General features: G+C 42.3%; 1 protein-coding gene across 8 annotated transcripts in view; it reads left to right on the forward strand.

Moving 5' to 3' along the window:
* The first annotated feature begins 9,212 nt into the window (after nt 1-9,212).
* KDM5A (lysine demethylase 5A) overlaps nt 9,213-21,108 on the forward strand; it is a 95,288-nt gene continuing 83,392 nt past the window's right edge. For 3 of the 8 annotated variants that reach the window (XR_012155918.2, XM_073320852.2, XM_073320910.2), the window contains exons 1-5: nt 9,213-9,987; nt 12,203-12,280; nt 13,913-14,035; nt 16,462-16,632; nt 17,120-17,254. Coding sequence is in view for 7 of the 8 variants with exons in the window: in XM_073320852.2 (XP_073176953.1) it covers nt 9,817-9,987; nt 12,203-12,280; nt 13,913-14,035; nt 16,462-16,632; nt 17,120-17,254 (678 nt within the window). In the remaining variant the exon portion in view is untranslated. Of the gene's footprint in view, nt 9,988-10,355; nt 10,611-12,202; nt 12,281-13,912; nt 14,036-16,461; nt 16,633-17,119; nt 17,255-21,108 lie in introns of those variants that run through there. The other 5 variants (XM_073320861.2, XM_073320889.2, XM_073320879.2 and 2 more) reach the window with 5 other exon arrangements.

Consider the following 21,108-nt stretch of genomic DNA (forward strand, 5'->3'; position numbering starts at 1 on the left):
GTCCTACCCATAGGAGTTGTGTGGGAGGTAGGTTGACCAGATAGCAAGTGTGAAAAATCAGGAGAGGGCATGGGGAGGGGGGGGTAATAGGTGCCTATATAAGACAAAGCCCCCAAATATTCTTACTGTCCCTATAAAATTGGGACATCTGGTCACTCTAGTGGGAGGCCTTAGAGGAGATGGAGTTGCAGAGGGACTCACCCTGTAGCCCTGAGGGACAAGAGCGATAGGAGCCACAGTTATGGGATGAGTTTTTCATTTTTATGAATTCTCTTTCATTTTATGTCACATTTGCAAAGAACATGAAGCTCTAGTGATTGATTTAGCAACCTTACCGTTCTCTAATGTAGCTTTTTGTGTGTAATGGGATAGAGGTCAAGGGACTATGTGTGACATGCCACAGGTGAGCTCAGATGGTTAGTCATCTACTAGAACTCTTGAGGTCTCTACTTGCTTGTCTGATTGAGAGCTGTTAGCAGTCCTACTTTGCTTCCCACTTGACACCCTTTGATCTACACTGAAGGGAAGGAGAGAGGAGATGGAGCCCATGAGTGTCCCGTTATCCACCAGGACCTCTCTCTCTAGGCTGATCTTACTCTGGGAGAGGACTTGGGGGTGAAAAGAAAAGGAGTACTTCTGGCACCTCAGAGACTAACCAATGTATTTGAGCATGAGCTTTCGTGAGCCACAGCTCACTTCATCGGATGCATACCGTGGAAACTGCAGCAGACATTATATATGCACAGAGATCATGAAACAATACCTCCTCCCACCCCACTGTCCTGCTGGTAATAGCTTATCTAAAGTGATCATCAAGTTGGGCCATTTCCAGCACAAATCCAGGTTTTCTCACCCCCCAACCCCCATACACACACAAACTCACTCTCCTGCTGGTAATAGCTCATCCAAAGTGACCACTCTCCCTTCAATGTGCATGGTAATCAAGGTGGGCCATGTCCAGCACAAATCCAGGCTTTCTCACCCCCCCCCTTTTTATTCTGGGGACACACACACACACACAAACTCACTCTCCTGCTGGCAATAGCTCATCCAAACTGACCACTCTCCAAGTTTAAATCCAAGTTTAACCAGAACGTCGGGGGGGGGGGGATAGGAAAAAACAAGGGGAAATAGGCTACCTTGCATAATGACTTAGCCACTCCCAGTCTCTATTTAAGCCTAAATTAATAGTATCCAATTTGCAAATGAATTCCAATTCAGCAGTTTCTCGCTAGAGTCTGGATTTGAAGTTTTTTTGTTTTAAGATAGCGACCTTCATGTCTGTGATTGCGTGACCAGAGAGATTGAAGTGTTCTCCGACTGCTTTATGAATGTTATAATTCTTGACATCTAATTTGTGTCCATTTATTCTTTTATGTAGAGACTGTCCAGTTTGACCAATGTACATGGGAGAGGGGCATTGCTGGCACATGATGGCATATATCACATTGGTGGATGTGCAGGTGAACGAGCCTCTGATAGTGTGGCTGATGTGATTAGGCCCTGTGATGGTGTCCCCTGAATAGATATGTGGGCACAGCTGGCAACGGGTTTTGTTGCAAGGATAGGTTCCTGGGTGAGTGGTTCTGTTGTGTGGTATGTGGTTGCTGGTGAGTATTTGCTTTAGTTTGGGGGGCTGTCTGTAGGCAAGGACTGGCCTGTCTCCCAAGATTCGTGAGAGTGTTGGGTCATCCTTCAGGATAGGTTGTAGATCCTTAATAATGCGTTGGAGGGGTTTTAGTTGGGGGCTGAAGGTGACGGCTCGTGGCGTTCTGTTATTTTCTTTGTTAGGCCTGTCCTGTAGTAGGTGACTTCTGGGAACTCTTCTGGCTCTATAAATCTGTTTCTTCACTTCCGCAGGTGGGTATTGTAGTTGTAAGTAGGTAACCTATTTCCCCTTGTTTTTTCCTACTCCCCCCCCCCCCCCCCACACGTTCTTGTTAAACCCTGGATTTGTGCTGGAAATGGCCCACCTTGATTATCATACACATTGTAAGGAGAGTGATCACTTTAGATAAGCTACTACCAACAGGAGAGTGGGTTTGGGGGGGAGGGGGGAGCGGTAGGGAGAAAACCTGGATTTGTGCTGGAAATGGCCCAACTTGATTATCAAGCACATTGTAAGGAGAGTGATCACTTTAGATAAGCTATTACCAGCAGGAGAGTGGGGTGGGGGGAGAGAAAACCTTTTGTAGTGGTAAACACCCATTTTTTCCATGGTTTGTTTGTATAAAAAGATCTTCTGTACTTTCCACAGTATGCATCCGATGAAGTGAGCTGTAGCTCATGAAAGTTTATGTTAAAATAAATTGGTTAGTCTCTAAGGTGGCACAAGTACTCCTTTTCTTTTTGCGAATACAGACTAACACGGCTGTTACTCTGAAACCTAAGAATATGTAGAGAAGAGAAGGACCACTAGTTGTTATGAAGGCCGATGCATACTGTTGCTGGTATAGTATTTGGGGATAGAGTGAAAATTAGAAACAGGTGAGTTTATACATATTTTAAAGAGAGGCACAGAGTTTCAGATCAACTTTTGTCACTTGCAAGGACTGCAGAGTTAGTCTTAGTTGATAATAATCTCTTCACCAATTTTTGAATTTTCAGAGTTGCACACATTTACTTTTTCAGCTTTAAAAATAACCTGAGGCTTATCTGTGCATGGCAAACTCAAATACCTGAACTTTAAAAACTGAAACTTTCTCTGTGGTTACTCACTGCTGAAGACCAGTTTCCTGACATTTTTAATGGAAAAATGGACTAAATTAAAAAATTATAAACTACTGAAAAATTCCTTCTGCTGTGTGCAGCACAGAACTTCTAATTTGAGGGATATTTTATTATTTAAATGACTGATACACTATAATGGCATACTGGCCTTTTAAGGCCAGAGGACGTAGTTATCCTGTTCCATGTGCCCAGGAGGCCTTGAAGTCATCATTTGGGAAGAGGAAGTTGGTTCTGGGGAAGTCACTTTCTGAGAGAGGGAAAGTGTAGGAAAAGAGTCCAGATTACTGTTCCTTTAACAGCCCTTAGACCAGGAGCCTTGTAGAGTAGGCAAGACAAGGCTCTTCTTTCTTCCAGCTGGCACAGACAGGTGTTTGAGATAACCTGGGAAGGGTCAAGGAGTGCTCAGGTGATTGGGGGTGCAGGTGACTCAAAAAAGAGGGGCCAAGCCCAGTCAGGGAAAGAGCCATTGAAGCTAGTTGCTAAGGAAAAAGTTCAGCCTTAGCGCCCTGCCCAGCTTGAAGGAGAACTACAGAAGGGAAGGCTAGGGTTAAAAGCAAAACACCCAACACTAGGAAGTGGGGGACGCTGTGAAAGCCCCTGAACTTAAGGGGACAAGAGTTGGAAGCTAGGGAGGCCAGGACATAAAGAACACAGTCCCTTGCAGGAGGGCTGTGAACTCCTGGACTTAAAGAAGGGCCAAAGCAGCTCTTTAGAGAGGTGGATGGTGCTTTTTGCCAGAAGCTGGGAATGAACAACAGGGCATGGATCACTTTACGATTATCTGTTCTGTTAATTTCCTCTGGGGCACCTGGCACTGGCTACTGTCAGAAGACAGGATGCTGGGCTAGATGGACCTTTGGTCTGACCCAGTATGGCCATTCTCATGTTCTTCTTAATAAATTAGACCCTGGGAGAGTGGGCATATTACCCTAAATACTTCTTGCTATGCGTAAATTATTTCTGGGGACCTGTCACAGGGTCCGCACAGGCTTTCACCTCCTCATGCCTGTGCCGGCCAGCCAAATAAAGAGTCCCAACACCTTCTTTGGTGCTTCACCCTTGTGTCTTTATTTACAATGCAACCATGTAGTCCCTTTTATTCCCCCAACAACTATCCCAATTCAGACCCTTCCCAGGGTCTCCTGGCCCGTGAAGCGCCTTGCCTTTGCTGAGGAGACAGAGCTGTAAACCTCCTGTCCCCTCCCAGGCTAGCCTCCTAACTTAGCATTTCTCCAGGGCTTTTATAGCCCTTCCCTTCTTCAGCCCAGCTGCCGCTACTTAGCTGTGAGCTGGCCCTCATTAGGGCCTGCAGCTGGGCTTTCTGCTGGCTGCCTGGGCCCCTGCACCTGGCTTCCCTACCAGAAAGCAGGGCTTAGCCAGCATTTTGGCAGGGCATTCAAGGGGTTTTACCCCTACCCTTCCACAGGACCACAGAGGGAAACTGAGGCAGCACCTCTGCAGTGCCACCCCAGGCCACGAAGGGGCACCCGGGAGTGACACCCATTTATATATACAATCAGTACAACAGGATTGTTGGATAATGACATAGATGTACTTTTTGAGGTTTTACTGCATAATTTAATAGCTGTATGTGCTTAATGCACTTTTTGAAAGCGTATGAGTAATCAGTAGAGAGAGAGGAGTAATTGTTGCCTTTTGTTTTTCTTAAGTATCTACAAAATAAGATAACTAAAGTCACTAAAAGATCATGAAATGAAAAAGTTCTAGGAATTTAAGATTGTTCAGATTACACCTATAGGGCCAAATTGCAGCGATAGGTTTGGTGCAGCCAAATGTAGCTCCTGTTGTCTTCAGTGGGAGATGCAGCTGCTGATGGTGGTGCTGAATGGTCAGTTGATTGTTTCCAGTAAGTCTGTTAATCACCCCTTTCTGTTTATAAAGGTTCCTAACTTTTGTTTTTCTTTGACTACGAGCTACCTTTGCAACTTTACTTTTTTTGATGCTGTAATGAATTTGAACAAAAGTGTTGTCAAGCTTGCAATGAACAGAGATATTAGCAATGTTCGGCCTCAAACTTCTAGATGCTTCAAAAAGCAAGCCTTGCAAAATTAAACTAAAACTTGTGGTCAGGATGCGCTGCAACCAGATAACACGTTGTGCTCACTCCTATGTAGTAAAGATAAATTATGCCCCCGGGCATAATTTATCAAACCCGCATTAACCACATTTAAGACAATTGGCTACAAGAAAATAAGTAAGCATAACTTCTACAATTAAAGCGACTATACTAACCACACTGACAATTTGGCCCACCCTGATTGGTTGGTCTATTTTAAAAACACGGCCAACCAATAAGATAAAAAGGACAAAGGGACAGGACTACGTGTGTGTGTTTAAATCTGACCCACGCCCCCTGAACCGAAGGGACGTGCACTTCTCAACTGTCTGTATCTGGCCAATGCAAAAAATGGCCGACTGAAGGGTAACGTATTTTCAGACGAATGCAGGGTAAGATTATGGAGTAAAGAAGTCTGGTTGCTCGAGCTGAATTGATCTTAGTTGTATCAATACTGTAGTGTTAAAAATAGTGGTAAGTGACTGGTGAATAATAACTTTACACGTACTTGTGCTTGTCTTCAGTGAGTGCATGTGGCGTTGTTACTTGACGAATAATAACTTTACATGTACTTGTGCTTGTCTTCAGTATAACTTGCCATTTTTATTAATCCTTATTCAGTGCTGGTCTTTACTCTTTCTTAAAACCTTTTTTGAGGAATAATTAGTAGTTTTAATTTCTCTTATATGGGCACTACTCAACCTCATTACATCTCTGTTGGGTGGTGGGAAGTAGCAACCACCCAGGGCACAATTAGGGCCCTGATGCGTGTCTCCTTCTTCCAACATCTCTGTACGGTGTCAGAAGTGGGATTGTAAAATCTGGGATAAGGGGACACGGTCAGACACTGTAACCTGTCTGCCCTGAGACCCATAAGCCTCTAAAGACCCTGCGGTATAGTTTCTATGCGGGTGCCTTTCAGACAATTGCCTGCCGAACTGTGGTAAAAGCAGTCAAAGACTCGGGTGACACACACTAGCTAATAAAGGGACGCGGTTTGGATTTTAAAATTTGGCCTTGGGACTTGATCCCAAAAGACATCATGGCATAATATATTAAAGGAACGCAAAACCCAGGAGTCAATGTTCCCAGACGTATGGTTATACCTGCCAGTGTCCCTTTTCGTTGTCGAATTACTGGTTTTAGACTCTCAGGTCACAGTTAGTGAACCTTTTGTGTTCCTACCTTCCAATTTCTACCTAATGGCAACTTTTTGCTGCCATAATCTTACCTTCTTGCTGCTATTCCCTTAAGAAGGATCCCATTCCCTCAGTGTCATAGGCCATTGTGCCGTCCCTTTGATCTACAGTGATAGCGTCACTGTCAGCACAAGTTACAGAAATTGTCTTGTGCTGGGGTTAATCTTGTCACTGTGAATTTACTTTCTCCCCAAGTGTTATAAATTCTGTCTTGCACTATTAGTAAGTTTTAAAATTGTAAAATTCCATGGCTGGTCCACAATTGTAAGGTTTTATTTCCCCCTGTGGTATTTGATGATTAGCTAAATAAGTTTAGGGTCCAATCCAGGAGTCATTGTTGCCTGGATTTTTTCTGGCCTTTGTTTTTTGTTGGAGTAGTCTGTTGTCTTCTTAAACACTATTTCTGTTCCCGGAACCGAAAATATCTTCATAGGAAATTTAACAATCTGGTTCTTCCATTAGTAGAACTGACATCAGAAGCTCAAGCTCCTGTCTTTGAAAGGACATCAGTGTAAATGTCAGTCAGTAGTCCAAGCAGTAGTCCAGCAGCAAAACAAAATAAATCACCAGCAAAAGGAGAAAGATTCTCTTCAGAACCAGGCACTCCAGGATAGCCTTCATGTACAGACTCTTCTTTTTCAAAGTATTAATCTTGTTTTGTCAAGTGCTGTTAGTAAGTCAAACCCTTGTAAAAATGCTTCTGCTTGGGAAAAAGATTATAGGAAAGGGCCTTTATTTGGGGCCATTTGTGGCCCCGTGCGTGTTAAAAAACATTGTAATGCTCAGGTAAAGTGTCTGATGTGTAAGGAATGGCTCTACCTTAAAAAATCCTTAATCAATAACACATATTCTAAGGAAGCAATAATAGCAAATAGCTGTGTAGGTATTCCTCAAAAATTCACTAAAACATCATTCTTATGATCAGTCACATGCTCAATGCGCAGTCAGTCGGTCGTATTTTGGCCAACCGAAAGTATAGCTTGCGTCATTCGGTCTTACTGTTATCATTTCCAATTGGGCACTGTCATCAATTCTACATGGATTCGGTATATAGTACACTTAATTCTGTTAAGCTCCAGGTGCACCTGCCTACTCCCCTGCGGGTGTCCAAATCAGAGGAAATTGTCCAAAAATTCTCTAAAATTGACTTAGCAATAATTCGGCTAGGCAATGTTATGTCCGCAATTCTCAATGTCTCACAGAAACGTTACCAGAAGCTTACCCTGGTAATTCCTCCCTCTACTCAATCTAAGGATATGATAATAATCCCATGGTTAAAAAAAATAGAAAGATTTGTCTGCATAATCCAGCAAGATGTTAAAAAAAAAAACAACGGCCCACCAGGTAATTGGAATCCCTAAAAAATTGTTACATATTGTGGAGCAGTGGGGTCCACACATTCTTCTGGGATTCTTAGTGTGTTTTACCATAGTTATTTCTGGGGCTTTAATGTTTGCCTGCATTCGCTATTTGCCCCGTTATAAAGGAATATACTCAGATAAATGTTGTTTTTGCTAAACTGGAAGTTTAGGCCTCGGGGGTGTGTGATTAATTTGAACAAAAGTATTGTCAAGCTTGCAATGAACGAAAGTATTACCAATGTTAGGCCTCAAACTTCCAGATGCTTCAAAAAGCAAGCCTTGCAAAATTAAACTAAAACGTGTGGTCAGGATGCGCTGCAACCAGATAACACGTTGTGCGGACTCCTATGTAGTAAAGATAAGGTATGCCCCCATGACATAACTTATCAAACCCGCGTTAACCACATTTAAGACAATTGGCTACAAGAAAATAAGTAAGCATAACTTCTACAATTAAAGCGACTATGCTAACCACACTGACAATTTGGCCCACCCTGATTGGTTGGTCTGTTTTAAAAACATGGCCACCAGATAAGATAAAAAGTACAAAGGCACAGGACTAAGTGTGTGTGTTTAAATCTGACCCATACCCCCTGAACCGAAGGGACGTGCACTTCTCGACTGTCTGTACCTGGCCAATGCAAAAAACGGCTGACTGAAGGGTAACGTATTTTTGGACGAATGTAGGGTAAGATTATGGAGTAAAGAAGTCTGGTTGCTCAAGCTAAATTAATCTTAGTTGTATCGATACTGTAGTGTTAAAAATAGTGGTAAGTGACTGGTGAATAATAATTTTACACATACTTATGCTTGTCTTCAGCGAGTGCATGTGAAGTTGTTCATTAGCTACTTGATGAATAACAACTTTACATGTGCTTGTGCTTGTCTTCAGCACATACTTGCAATTTATATTAATCCTTATTCAGTGCTGGTCTTTACTCTTTCTTTATTTTGTCTGTGCTGTCTTTATAGCTGAAAATCATTAAAGAATAATGTTTAAGGAATAAGTATTAGTTTTAATTTCTCTTATATGGACACTACTCAACCTCATTACATCTGTGTTGGGTGGTGGGAAGCAGCAACCACCCAGGGCACAATTAGGGCCCTGATGCATGTCTCCTTCTTCCAACATTTCCGCAGTTGCATTTGTTTATACCCATTTTATAGATGGGTAAACTGAGCCACAGGGAGGGCAATCTGCTGCTAGCTCCCTGTCACCCTGGGCAAAGCTGGAACTTGAATCCACAGTCTTGACTCTTCTCCCTCTAGCCAATACTCTTTAGCTTATAGCTAAGAATGACGTATGAGCGGGAACTACTTTGATACCTTTGGTAAGAGGCACAGTATAAGCCAGTCAAGAGTCAAGCAGCACCAAGTGGACCTCACCCCCCACCTTGCAAAACCGAAAGGTGCCTAGAACACCACTGAGACTTCAGGCCCCATTTTGGATCAGTACAATCATCATGGGATAATCCCAAGGAGCAAGAGAAGGTAAAAATCTGAGCAGAGAAATTACTATTGGGGGCAGGAGGCAACTACAGTTGCCCGTTTTGGTTGGACGTATCCCTGGAGGTTCCATCACATGCGATAGTCTTTTATACCTGCAGACTCCAGGACAATCCTGGAGGGTTGGCAACCACGGAAGCAACTGTTTTCAACCAGCCGGGGGGGCGCGGGCCCCCTCTCAGCCCGACCGGCCACACTCTGGCTGGAGGAGAAGGGGCCCTGGGACTGAGGTGAGGGAGCGGGGGCGGGGGGGCCGGTAGGAGTCGAGTTCGGGGCGGGGCTCTGGGCGGTACTAGAAAGGAGGGGCTCTGTGGGGGTGATGGGGACGGGTCAAGTCGCTCCCTTGCATTCGCCCAGACAATGGGGGAAATGGAATGTCGCCACCGGAAGGGAATCCTGCCGTCTCTTCACACATTCCTCCGCGCCGGAAGTGGATGCGGCTGCCGCCGTGGCCGGTCTCAAGGGCAGAGAGCGGACTCTAGAGCGGGGGTGTGTTCGGATCGCTACGCCCGGGCAAGGGTGCGAGGCGGCAGGTTCCGAGCGTCCTGCGGCGGTCAGGGACTTTTTACCGGGTTGTAGGCGGAGGGATACCGTGTCCTTCACTTCCGGCGGAGGGATTTTCTCAGTACACGTAACTTCCGGCTGAGCCAGAGTCAGAGGAGGAGGGGGAAAAAATCCCCCCCCCCCCGAAGGGGAAACAAAAACAAACGGGAGGCGCCGCCGCGGCGGGTACCTGAGACCCCGGCCTGGCTAGCGAGACTGGGCCCCTCCTCCAGCTTCCTGCCCGGCTGCAGCTGGGGCCCGTAGGATGCGGCTCAGCCCCCGGCCCGGCTGGCCCCGGCTGTGACCCGTCCTCGGTAGCGGAGGAGAAGGAGCCCGTAGCCCCCGCCTGTTCCTGCGGAGCCGGTGCCCACCGCCCCCCCTCCCCCTCCCCAGGGCCGCCATGTCGGGGGGCGGCGGCGGCGGGTCGCGCTACGCGGCGGAGTTCGTGCCCCCGCCCGAGTGCCCAGTATTCGAGCCCAGCTGGGAGGAGTTCAGCGACCCGCTCGGCTTCATCGGCCGGATCCGCGGCCTGGCTGAGAAAACCGGCATCTGCAAGATCCGGCCCCCCAAGGTACCGGGCGGAGGGGGGACTGGTCACGCCCACGAGCAGAAGGGGCTTGAGGTGACCCTGGGGGGGGGGGAGACGGGCCCTCAGGGGTCCCGTTTCCTAGGATCTCTCCCTAGTGGGTGTGACAGGCCCCGAGGGCACCTCCCCGCAGCCCCGGGGCTTTGCTCAGCCTCCGGAGGCGGCTCCCGGTTCTCCGGCTTCCTGAGGGCGGGAGCAGCCACGGACACTCCGGCATTTGCACTGCCGCCTGGGCGAAGCTGGCCTGTGGGTGCCTGACCACCCCACAGATGATACTTGGGAGCTACTTTCGCCGCTGTGTGCGATGTGAAAAGCAGATGAAGTAACGTTCTCCCCTCCCCCCGGAAAAAAAAACATGGCTGGGGTTTAAAGCCCTTCCGCCTGTGTCGCCTTTCGGGTAGCAGATCAGTAAACTATCGTGTCTGTGTCAGGGACACGCAGTTTCTATGTATTTTTTTTGAGCCTCAGAAACAGAGTTGTGATAAGTCCATGGATGCATTAATACTGGTGAATACTTGTTTTCATTGCTGATGTCAGAAACTTCACTGAGCTCTGTTACTCTTCAAAACATCATTTGTTTGGATCTTAAACTTGCAAAGGTGGCTCAGGTGAAAACTGTAGTTTATTCTTTAGGGGGAAGAAGGATTTTCCATTCTAAGATACTACTGTGTATAAACATATTTCTGTAATTATCATTAGAACTATCAGTGATCTGTTTGCAAACAGGAAATTTGGTATTTGTGTATTGTAGTTTAAAAAATTAAAGCCTAAAATCTAGGTCAGAGTGGCCAGATTATGCTTGCAGCATTATTTTATGACAGTTTGCCCTGCAGAGGCTTCTGGTAAATGCAGCTGCAGCAGCAGCTTCTCAGTAGAATTTACTTGGAACAATTTCACATTACAACACAATTCTTAAGTGCAGACAAGAATAAATCAACTTTAAAATAGAGTAGCAAAAATAAAAAGATTAAAATGGTTGAGGGAGGAAGGAGAGGAGAACCCACAGAGCTGGTGTAGCAGTGAACTTAATAGTGGCAGAAGCTATTGCTTACATTTTGTGTTCCTCAGGCTTTTTCCTTCTGTTCTCTGTGATTTGCTGGAATCTGCTTAGTTTGCTTTGTGACATGGTGAAAGCTTGACTTCCAGGGAGTTACCCTTTCTAAACTAAGCAGAGTCCTTTGGCTTGATTGTGGAATCCAGGAGATCTGAAGAAACCGGTCAAGATTCTGTCCAGTAAAACAGCTTGTGATTTCTTTGCAGTTGAACTCTTGGTTTTGGCCTTGTATGGTTGATTAGCAGGTTGCATTGCAGTGATCTTCAAATTGAACAGTCAGGTTCAGTTTAAAATCTGCAGTAATGATTAGATGGAACACTTTACGTTCAGCTTACGTATTCATTACTTCTCTGTGTTATTTTATGTTGTGCATATTTTAAATTGTGAATATCTTCTCATTTTATTGTAGATATGCTGTATAATTTATTAAATGTTTCTTAAAGTACTAGAAAATGTATTGTGCTTCCTTGGAGTTAACACCAAATTTGAGAAACAAAGTTGGGTTGCACTATGTTTTTTTTTTCTGCCCGTTAGACTTTTTTGGCCTGAGATGCTCTAAGATCCCATTTATGAGGGTTAAATTTCTGACTGTCATATTCTCATCTTTATTACATGTCTAGCTCCCTTCATGTCCATATGTGCCAACATCCCTGCCTCAAGCGCTGTAGTTTATTTGAAGTTAGTTGCTTTTATTAGTTAGACTTTGAAATAGCCAGGGTTTACAGACCTTTTTTTAAAAAGTCCTGCAAAGTGGTAGCCCTACCATATGGTTCTGTCCTTGAAAGCCTCCACTATGTTCTAACTCAGTCTAAGGTAATATCAATCTAAATATTTTAAGCTATGATATAGTTTATATTTCTACTTTCATGGGCTCTGTATTGAGGCAACTTAATAGCTTTTCCTTACTCCTAACTCAAATATTGGGAGAAGCTCATTAATTATGAAGTTGTTGTGCTTTTCTAAAATGGAAAGTTCTCAGACAGATTAGAATACTAAAAAATCCTTGATTTGCTCTTTCTGTGATCAGCTGATGATTTGCACAGTTTTGAAATTCTCAGGAGACATTTTTTTGCATTTGTGGGAGAAGTTATGATACAATCCTTATATCAGACACAGTAAAATCTCTCTCTCTCTCTCTCTGTTTAGGACTGGCAGCCTCCATTTGCATGTGAAGTACAAAGTTTTCGTTTTACCCCACGAGTCCAGCGCTTGAATGAACTGGAGGTGAGCTTTTGCACCATTGACATAATTTTGTATTCACACACAAAGCAATATAGGTCTCCTTGCTTGAGTTTTGCATCTTGACTGGTTTCTGGATTGGTAGACTTTAATATCCCACAGACCACATGAGTGCTTACAATTGGCACTAGCAGAGTTTGGATAAAGTAACTCTCAGACTTTGAGATCTGGTTTTTATTTTATTATTCAAAATAATCACAAGAAGTTTTTTATACTAGGCTGAAAACATTTAAAATGAATGCCAAGGACCATCTTGTGTAGTAAGAGTAGCTAGTGTTTAGCCCTCAGAACTCCCCGCTGTTTTTTTCATAAGGTGTTTGTTGCTGTTCTTAATCCCCAAATTGCCTAATTTTTAACCACTTTGATAATATCTCTTAAATCTTTAAAACAAAAAACCAGCAAAAACCCCACCACTAACAGTTCATTTTATTGGTCTATCCAGATGGTTAGAGTACTCACCAGGGATGTGGGATACCCCCAGTTCAAGTCCTCCCACCATGTGAGTGGGAGAAGGGATTTGAACAGGGATTGGCCACCTCTCAGCTATGTGCCCTAACCACTGGCCTATAGGATATTCCCCCCCCCAAGCTGCTTGCAAAAAAATACCAACCAAAAAACAATGTAGGTGCCTAATGCCAAAAGAGTGTTTGCAGCTGAGAATCCCAAACAAATTGAGGTGCCTCTCTGTAGCTGGAATTAGGTGTTGAACTCCTGGAGAGTGGCAGGGCTGAGGACACACCCCTCATCTGGGCATCTACCATTGGCTAGCTTGGGCAAGGAGCCACTCAGTGTTCACTTTTGTGAATACTGTTCTGAAGTGCCTATATTCCTCCATATTTAAGCCTCTCACTGCCAGATGCTGGGACTGCTTGACAGGGGATGGATCACTTGATAATTGCCCTGTTCTGTTCATTCCCTTTGAAGCATCTGGCACTGCCCATTATTGGAAGATGGTACTGGGGTAAGTGGACCACTGACCCAGAATGGCGTTCTTATGTACATACTTGTTGTATGGGAAGTCTGAGTATCTAACCCAGGCTTTGTGAATCCCAGTGATTTTCTAGACACCTGAAAGTTAGGCGAGGTGATGCTGAGCATCACCATGCTCAGATTCTTTTGTGAATCTAGCATTATTTGTCTCTCGGTTTGTGAGTGCGTCTCCTTGTGGAACAAGAACCACTGAGCGCTCCAAAAATGCTCCAGGAGACCTTGCATAGTCCAAGGCATGTAGTAGCTTTGCTGTTCCTAAAATTTTTGTAATATTAACAAATAATAGATGATCTTACATTCCTGCCTAGAATGTATGTATGTTTGGTTTTTTCCATGAGCTTACATCTTGGCTTTAAAAAGAGAAAATTGTTCTGGATAGGAAATTGGCTCATAAGTTATCCACAAGAGTGCATAGTTTAAAACAAAAGTTTATGAAGGTTTTCTTCATTATTGACATTTCTGCCTCCCGTTGTTTTACAGGGAAAATGAATAGTAAATTGTCACATTCGTAGTTACATTATAAACATGTAAATAGTGTTTCCTTTGATTCATTTCTGTCTTGATTCTAGGCATTTCTTTCATGTCTGACTAGGTTCAGACCCATCTGTATTCTTGTTGTGATTATAGGCAATGACCAGAGTGAAACTGGACTTCTTGGATCAGTTAGCAAAATTTTGGGAACTTCAAGGTTCCACTTTAAAAATTCCTGTGGTGGAGAGAAAAATCTTGGATCTGTATTCTCTGAGCAAGGTGAGTAAGTTTCTTCGGGGAAGCAGGGACTACCTGGGGTGATGGTAGCGGTTTTGTGCAGATTTTCCACTGGATATACCATGAAAACAAGGAGATACTTAAAATATTTGTAATCGGAATGATTACAAGGAAATGGCAGACAATTACAAGTACAGATAGCAATTACATTTGTGTTTGTGGCTCAGTATGCAATATGAAAGCCCTGGAAAATTAACCAGTAACTTTACTGGCCAGTTCTTCTCTTTGCTGTTCTCTACACATTTTAGGGCAGAACTGTAGGAGTGTAGAGCTCTTTGCAAGACTAAGGGCATGTCTACACTTGGAAATTCACCAAAATAGCTACTCTGGAATAATTATTTCGTAGGGGGCAGTGTGTGACAGCACATCAGGTGCCAGCCCTGTGTGGGAAGGAGAGCCTAGAACAGCTATGTTGGTATAAGCCCCCATGTGAGATACTTTGGAGTAAGAGTGCCTTTTTCCAGTTTAGCTGCTAAAAGTAGTATTTTGCTGATATAAACTGCATCTATACAAGAAGGGTTTTGCCTACATAGCTGTAGCAGCAAACCTTTTTGAGTGTAGATTAGGCCTACGAATGCGTGGTGGTACTGGCACTACTAGATCAAAGCCAGTTTCCACTTACTCATCAAAATGTACTTGTCTCAGGTGAGTGGAAATGTGTAGAGTGTGCAGTAGAGTAAGTGGTGTTGGAACAATTTGTAGAGTGAGGGTGCTGAAAGCCATTGAACAAAACTTGTAAACCCTGTATACTTGTAAACAAAACTACTTAAAGCTGGGGGTGCTGCTGCATTCCTAGTTCTGGCACCCTTGAGTAGGGTACATTGCTTTAAAAGATTATGCTTTAGAAGAATTTGTTTTTCATAGACAGCCTTATGGGCAATGTGTATGTTAACTTTGCTTAACTGTCTTTGGAAAGCATTGAAGGTTTATTTCCATGTCTGCCGTGGTTTGTTAGGAAATGATACAATAGTCTTTGCATAATGCCAATGGGAATGATATTTGGGATACTGGCATGAATTAGAGCAGGGACCTCAGTTCTGTATGAGTTAATACTTTAGTTGTCTAACTAGTTGATAGCACAAATTACTTGCTTTGTTTAGTGGAAACTCACTGCAAAGATTGTTTTTATTTTGTTAGTATCTAGGTAATTGGCCATCATTGTTCAGAATGGGTGGGTATAAACTTTGGTTGCTTTCACTATGTTGCTCATCTTATAGAGTGAGTCACAGCTTCATTCACTCATTATGGGCACTCCATAAAGCTTGGTCATTCTAAGCTAAGGTGTAATCATAGCTTTACCTAATGGATTCTCTAATTACAAGGTATTCTCCAGTTCAGTTTTAAAAGTAATGTGAAAAAACAAAGGAAATAGAGGAAAGTGTGATTTTAATTGTTACTTGTGTTAACGATTATAAAAACTGACAACTTAAAATCTAAATGACTTTTCACTTAGGCTTTTGCACTTCACTCAGTTTAGAAGCTAAATTGATAATGTTTTCACTTTTTAGTTCCACTGCAGTAATTATGCTTTGGTGTTTGCCTTTCCATCAGTCCCTGCAGAGTTAGGCATATAACTTGGGCTCTTTGAGGAGGAAAGAAGTTTACCACCAAACTGAAGAGGTGTAGAAATGTTAAGCATCTTTACAAAATGTAAATGAAACCAGGATATGTCTATTTTGGTTTTAAACTGTTTCTCAGTGATCCTTAAAAGGGTGGGGAGAGAATAGAAATGTGGTCAGTGTTCAGAGGAAGCAGCTCCTGTGACCTTCATTTGGAGACAAATGGACTGTTTTTTAGGTTAAATAAATTAGTCCTATATAGCCAAAGAGGACTTTGTATGTGAACTGATAGACTCAATGGCTATTGAAATAGTATGGGTGCAGCAGTACTGATCTAGTTGGAAGGAGAAGTCAGTGTCTCCACTTCTGACAGTAGTTTCTGTTTCATCCAGGGTTCTCTCTTGAGAATTTTGTAATTCTGGAGTCCTGAGCTTCAGTGCTTCCTTCTATATTGGGTCTGTTAGAATTGACTCCGCTTCTGGCCAGACTCTTGTGTTTTTCATCAGACTGCACATCTGATGAGAGCTGACTTTTTTTTATTTTGTTTTGACAGTGGGTTTGTATTCTTTCCAACACGTCGGAGAAGCACTGCTTGTTCGTCTCTTTCGTATACACTTTTTATTTATTTCTGAGCAATGGGGCTGTAATAAAAGCATCAGGTGACTGAGACACATATGTGTTTGTTAAAGTACTGCCCCTGCAGGAAAAATCTCCATATCATAACTATGGATCTCTGAGTTTCACGGAACCTTTGAAGGTTTGGTTTGTATAGTCATGTATGATTCATACAGAATGGTTGGAAAAACTCAAAGTTCCTTAAAGTTTCTAAAAAAAAATGTTTTGTTTCAGATTGTTGCCAGCAAAGGAGGCTTTGAGGTGGTCACTAAAGAGAAGAAATGGTCCAAAGTGGCTAGTCGACTAGGCTACCTGCCAGGAAAAGGCACTGGATCACTGCTGAAGTCTCACTATGAACGGATACTGTACCCCTATGAACTCTTCCAGTCTGGGGTTACCCTTATGGTGAGAGACTTGTTCCCTTCCATGGCAGAAAGATGGGACCCAAACTGCGTCAGTTTATTGCTGTATACTAAACTGTCACATGTGGCTCTGTGCTCCTGAAAGCAGAAAGTACTTTCATCAAACCAGCACCTGTTCACATTTGGAAAAATAGAATGAAAAGTTGCATTGTGATCTGGAGTAGTGATTATACTTTTAGGTTTCTTCGATAGGTGAGAGATCAGTTTTGTCAGGAATGGGATACAGGGCAAAGAGTGATGTACCTGTTTGGGAAGGTGTCTTTATTACTCTTTGTTAGGAAGCTGTCAAGATTCAATCTTCTTATTTCAGGGTGCATGCAGTGATTTATCTCTTGTCCAAATGGCATGTCCACTGCAGTATGACTTCACCAGTAGCCCTATTCCTCAACAAACAGGATGATTCACAGACCGTAGAGAGTCTGATCCCCTGATCAATCAACCCAGTGTCCTTCTGTGCTCTGATCCTTTAGGGCATCCAAAAGCCAAACTTGGACCTTAAGGAAAAAGTGGAGGCAGAGGACCTCGGCTCTGATGCCCAGGCTTCCCCAAAGCAGGGCACAAGAATGAACGTTGTGCTGAAGAGAACCAGACGCATCAAATCCCAGGTACCCACATTACTTGGCCACTACAGACAGAGTGCATTTATTCTTTGCACCAGTGCAATAGCCTTTGTCTGGCCGTGGGAGCCCACGCAAATGTGCCACAAGGAAGCAGTCCTTTTTTTAAACTCCAGAGATATGTATCTCTTAGGCCTGGTCTATTCGCAGAAATCATATCAACTTAACTAAAGTTTGGTTTTGTAAACAGATATAGTTAAACTATTTTCATATTTTCAACTGGCTTATATTGTGTTTGTTTGCATCAGTGAATGCACCAATGCAAACTAAATGGATATAAGCTAGTTGTAAACTGATGTAAAAGTGTGTCGAAGTGGAGCTTGCATCCATTTAACTAAACTTTGTTTTTAGATTCACCTTTATTTAAGCAGATGTAAGCTTGTGTGCAGACAAGGCATTACAGGCAGTGGAAAACTGTGGAAATGGGACCAATTATCACAAGATTGACTGACAGTTTTTTGTGAAGAGCTTGCAGTGGGGAGGGAAAATGCAGAGTGATGCCTGGGAAATCTGTTCCAGTTCCACAGCTTTTTCTCCTGAAAATAAGCAGTCTCTTTTGTGTGGGTTAAGGCTATTATTGCTACAGCAACATCTGATATTTTACTAGGCAATATTGAAATTCCACAAGGACCACCAGTAACTTTCCCTTCAAACTGAAACAGCATCATTTTACATGTCGGTACATCAAAAAAGACCTTGAAGTCTTGGCCTGATTTTCCCTCTCTTTGTTTCTTTCCCTGCAGTCTTGTTTAAGCAGGCCATCTCTGTTTCTGATAAAATAACATGCTCATTATAAAAAGAGAATCTCTGAAAGTTTTTGGACTGGGTCCATGTGGCACGAACTAGTGGCTTCTTGCTGGCCAGTCAGTGGGACGTGGCTGAAAGCTGGGTTTTAATTTAATCTTTTTTTACTATTTGCACCATGCCATTCTGGACGTATTTTAAGCACACTGAAATTTCTTTTCCATATCTAATGCTATCAAAAACGTGTCTTTTTCCAAAGTGCACATCTCATGCCACTCGGGCTTCCCTTCACTTTTGCTGAGTATCCCTCAGCTTTAGTAAATAGTATGTTTTGTTTCTCTTAGATTATGGTTCATTTAGACAGGGTTGTCTTTTATCTGATATCACTTTTTGGCAGACTTACTACATTTATTTGTATAATGTAACCATATACAAAAACATCATATCAGTAGTACTAGGCTGTGATCATGTGAGATCTCTCAAACTGTGTTGTCTTGGGTATGGTCAGTACATGGATGGGAGATACCCACCCAAGAAAAATCCAGCATGCTACAGAAACTGCTGCTCCTCACTATGTGTGTGGAACTCTTCTGAGCTGGTATTGAGCCATTGTCTAGGGGGCACTGTGCTATTGTGTCTTTTTCAGATGAGATATAGGAGACCCTACATCATTAAGATCTCATCGTTCTTTTTACAAGACTGCTTTCAGTAGTTTCAGTAAAACAATGGTATTCCTCACTCTCCCTTCTAAAAACTGTTCATAGTGTTCCTGGTACAGAACAGCTGCTGCATTTCATTGGTGGGTGAGTTATCTTCACACATGTAGTCTGCAAAGCTCATTATTGTTGACATATACAAAAATGTCTTATAAAATCTAAGCATGCTTTCAATTATTTTAGCACTTAACAAAAGAAATGAATTCTCCAACCCCTGAGAAACTCAGCTCACTCACTTCACTTAATCAGGAAAAGCCTAAATATTTTTGATACATTCAGAAGGTCTAATAAACTTGTTGGACTTACTGGGGAACTGAATTCAAAGCAGAGACGTGTCCCTTATTCTCCTGTTGAGAATGCCCTGCTGCTACCCGCAAATAGCATGACTGCAAATCTAGGGACGGTTTGCAAAATGTTCCAGGTTCAGTTGCAGGGCAGGTGCTTATGGAGACAGGAATCCAAACCACCTAGCCCTTTTTAGATTAAAGTGAACACCTTGATTTGTATCTAAACCAGCTGTGGAGCCCCTAGAACCCACATGTTTAATATGCCTCAGATGTGAATATCCATCAGATAAACATGCTCCTGTATTCTGCATCAGATGAAGATTACCTATGTAGAGTATGTTGCCAGTAATCCAACTGAAGGTAACAGTTATGGCTAACTGTGGTGATCTCTGTATCTGAGAAGAGTTTCTAAGTGGGAGGCAATATTACATTTTAAAAAGCAGAGAAAGTACTGTGGACCTATTACTTACAGATCAATTAGCTAAGAATGAGAATAGCAACAGTTTGGAACTAGTGACTGCAAGTTACTTGAATTAAGTATGGTACTGCTGCATTTGTGAAACAAAGGTACTAGATTTCAGGAAAGCCAGATTTTAAGAAATGTAATAGAGATGCGAGAGAAGGATATATTAAAATTCTCCATTGTAAAAGAAGGTCGGGAATCTTTAGATTCTATAATTAAACCACAACTGGCTACAAACCCTCTGAAAAATAACTGAAAGAACAAGAAGAGGAATATTGAGAAGTCTTTCCAAAACCAAAGATCTGTTTTAACCAGTCCTATTCTTTTTCCCATTACCGCAAAATAAAACTCTTGTAAATGGGAATGGTGGGGAAGGCAAGCAATAACTTAGTAAAGGGTTGCCAGGAAAGGAAGAAAAGTAAAAAAAAAAAAAAAAAAAAAAGATGAACACTAGAAAATAAGGATGACTTTACAAATGTTGGACAGCAGGTCACTTATTAAATGAGTTTCAGAGTAGTAACCGTGTTAGTCTGTATTCGCAAAAAGAAAAGGAGTACTTGTGGCACCTTAGAGACTAACCAATTTATTTGAGCATAAGCTTTCGTGAGCTACATGCATCCGATGAAGTGAGCTGTAGCTCACGAAAGCTTATGCTCAAATAAATTGGTTAGTCTCTAAGGTGCCCCAAGTACTCCTTTTCTTTTAGAACAGGAGTGATATTAATAACTGAAAAATGGCTTAGATACATTTTTCTTTTACTACTTAATTTAATAATTTTAAGGGAAATATTGTTTAAAAATAAAGAGCAGATTAGGAATACTGGAAAATATGGAGTAAAGACAAATAAGACATAAGGATGCATCCTTGGCTGTTAAGGGATTAGACTAATGAGCTTACTGAACTGCTGATAATTTATTTCTAAAAAAATCATTGTACTGGAAGGAAAGAGAAGCCAATGTTGCTCTAATCTTTTAAAAGATGTTATATTAAAGTGATACCAACAACTTCAAATCTAGAGAAGTTTTTAGAAGAGTTAAAAGTTCCTGGCAACACATCTGCCCTGAGTTCCCTTACCAATTTTTGTGGTTTGACAATCACACTTCACTATTTTGAAAACATTTTTGTGTTAGTGTGGGAGATAATTGTGGTGGAAACTGTTCAAAGAAACAATTTAACTTGCTATATAAAAAGTGTTGGGAATGCACAAAGCAATAAAATAAGTTTTGTTCTCAGTTATAATAATCTTAGGTGCTACTTGTTATAATAATAATAGAAGGTTAAAAATATCTCATAGAAGTGACTTTTCAAGTTGATGGTGTCCCTTGAAAGGATGAGGTACTTAAACCCATAATTGGATCCTGTTACAGTGTGTTCTTGATTTTTCAGTTTAGCAGTTGTGGGACGATGGAGTAAATAAAGAAATCTGTTAAAATATTAGAGAAAAATATGGTGATGACAAGTCTACTTCGTTGCATGCTCAGTCACAAACCCTAGTTAGGAATAATAACATTGTGTGCTTATTAAACCACATTGTTAAGGCAGAATAACTTCAAAAGCACGTATACTGTGTGACTGATACAAGTGTGTCTGAGGTTGTTAATTTTTTTTTTTTTTTTTTGCTAGAGTGCAAGT

This window comes from Lepidochelys kempii, chromosome 1 (genome assembly GCF_965140285.1).
Source record: "Lepidochelys kempii isolate rLepKem1 chromosome 1, rLepKem1.hap1, whole genome shotgun sequence".
Classification (NCBI taxonomy): Eukaryota; Metazoa; Chordata; order Testudines; family Cheloniidae; genus Lepidochelys; species Lepidochelys kempii.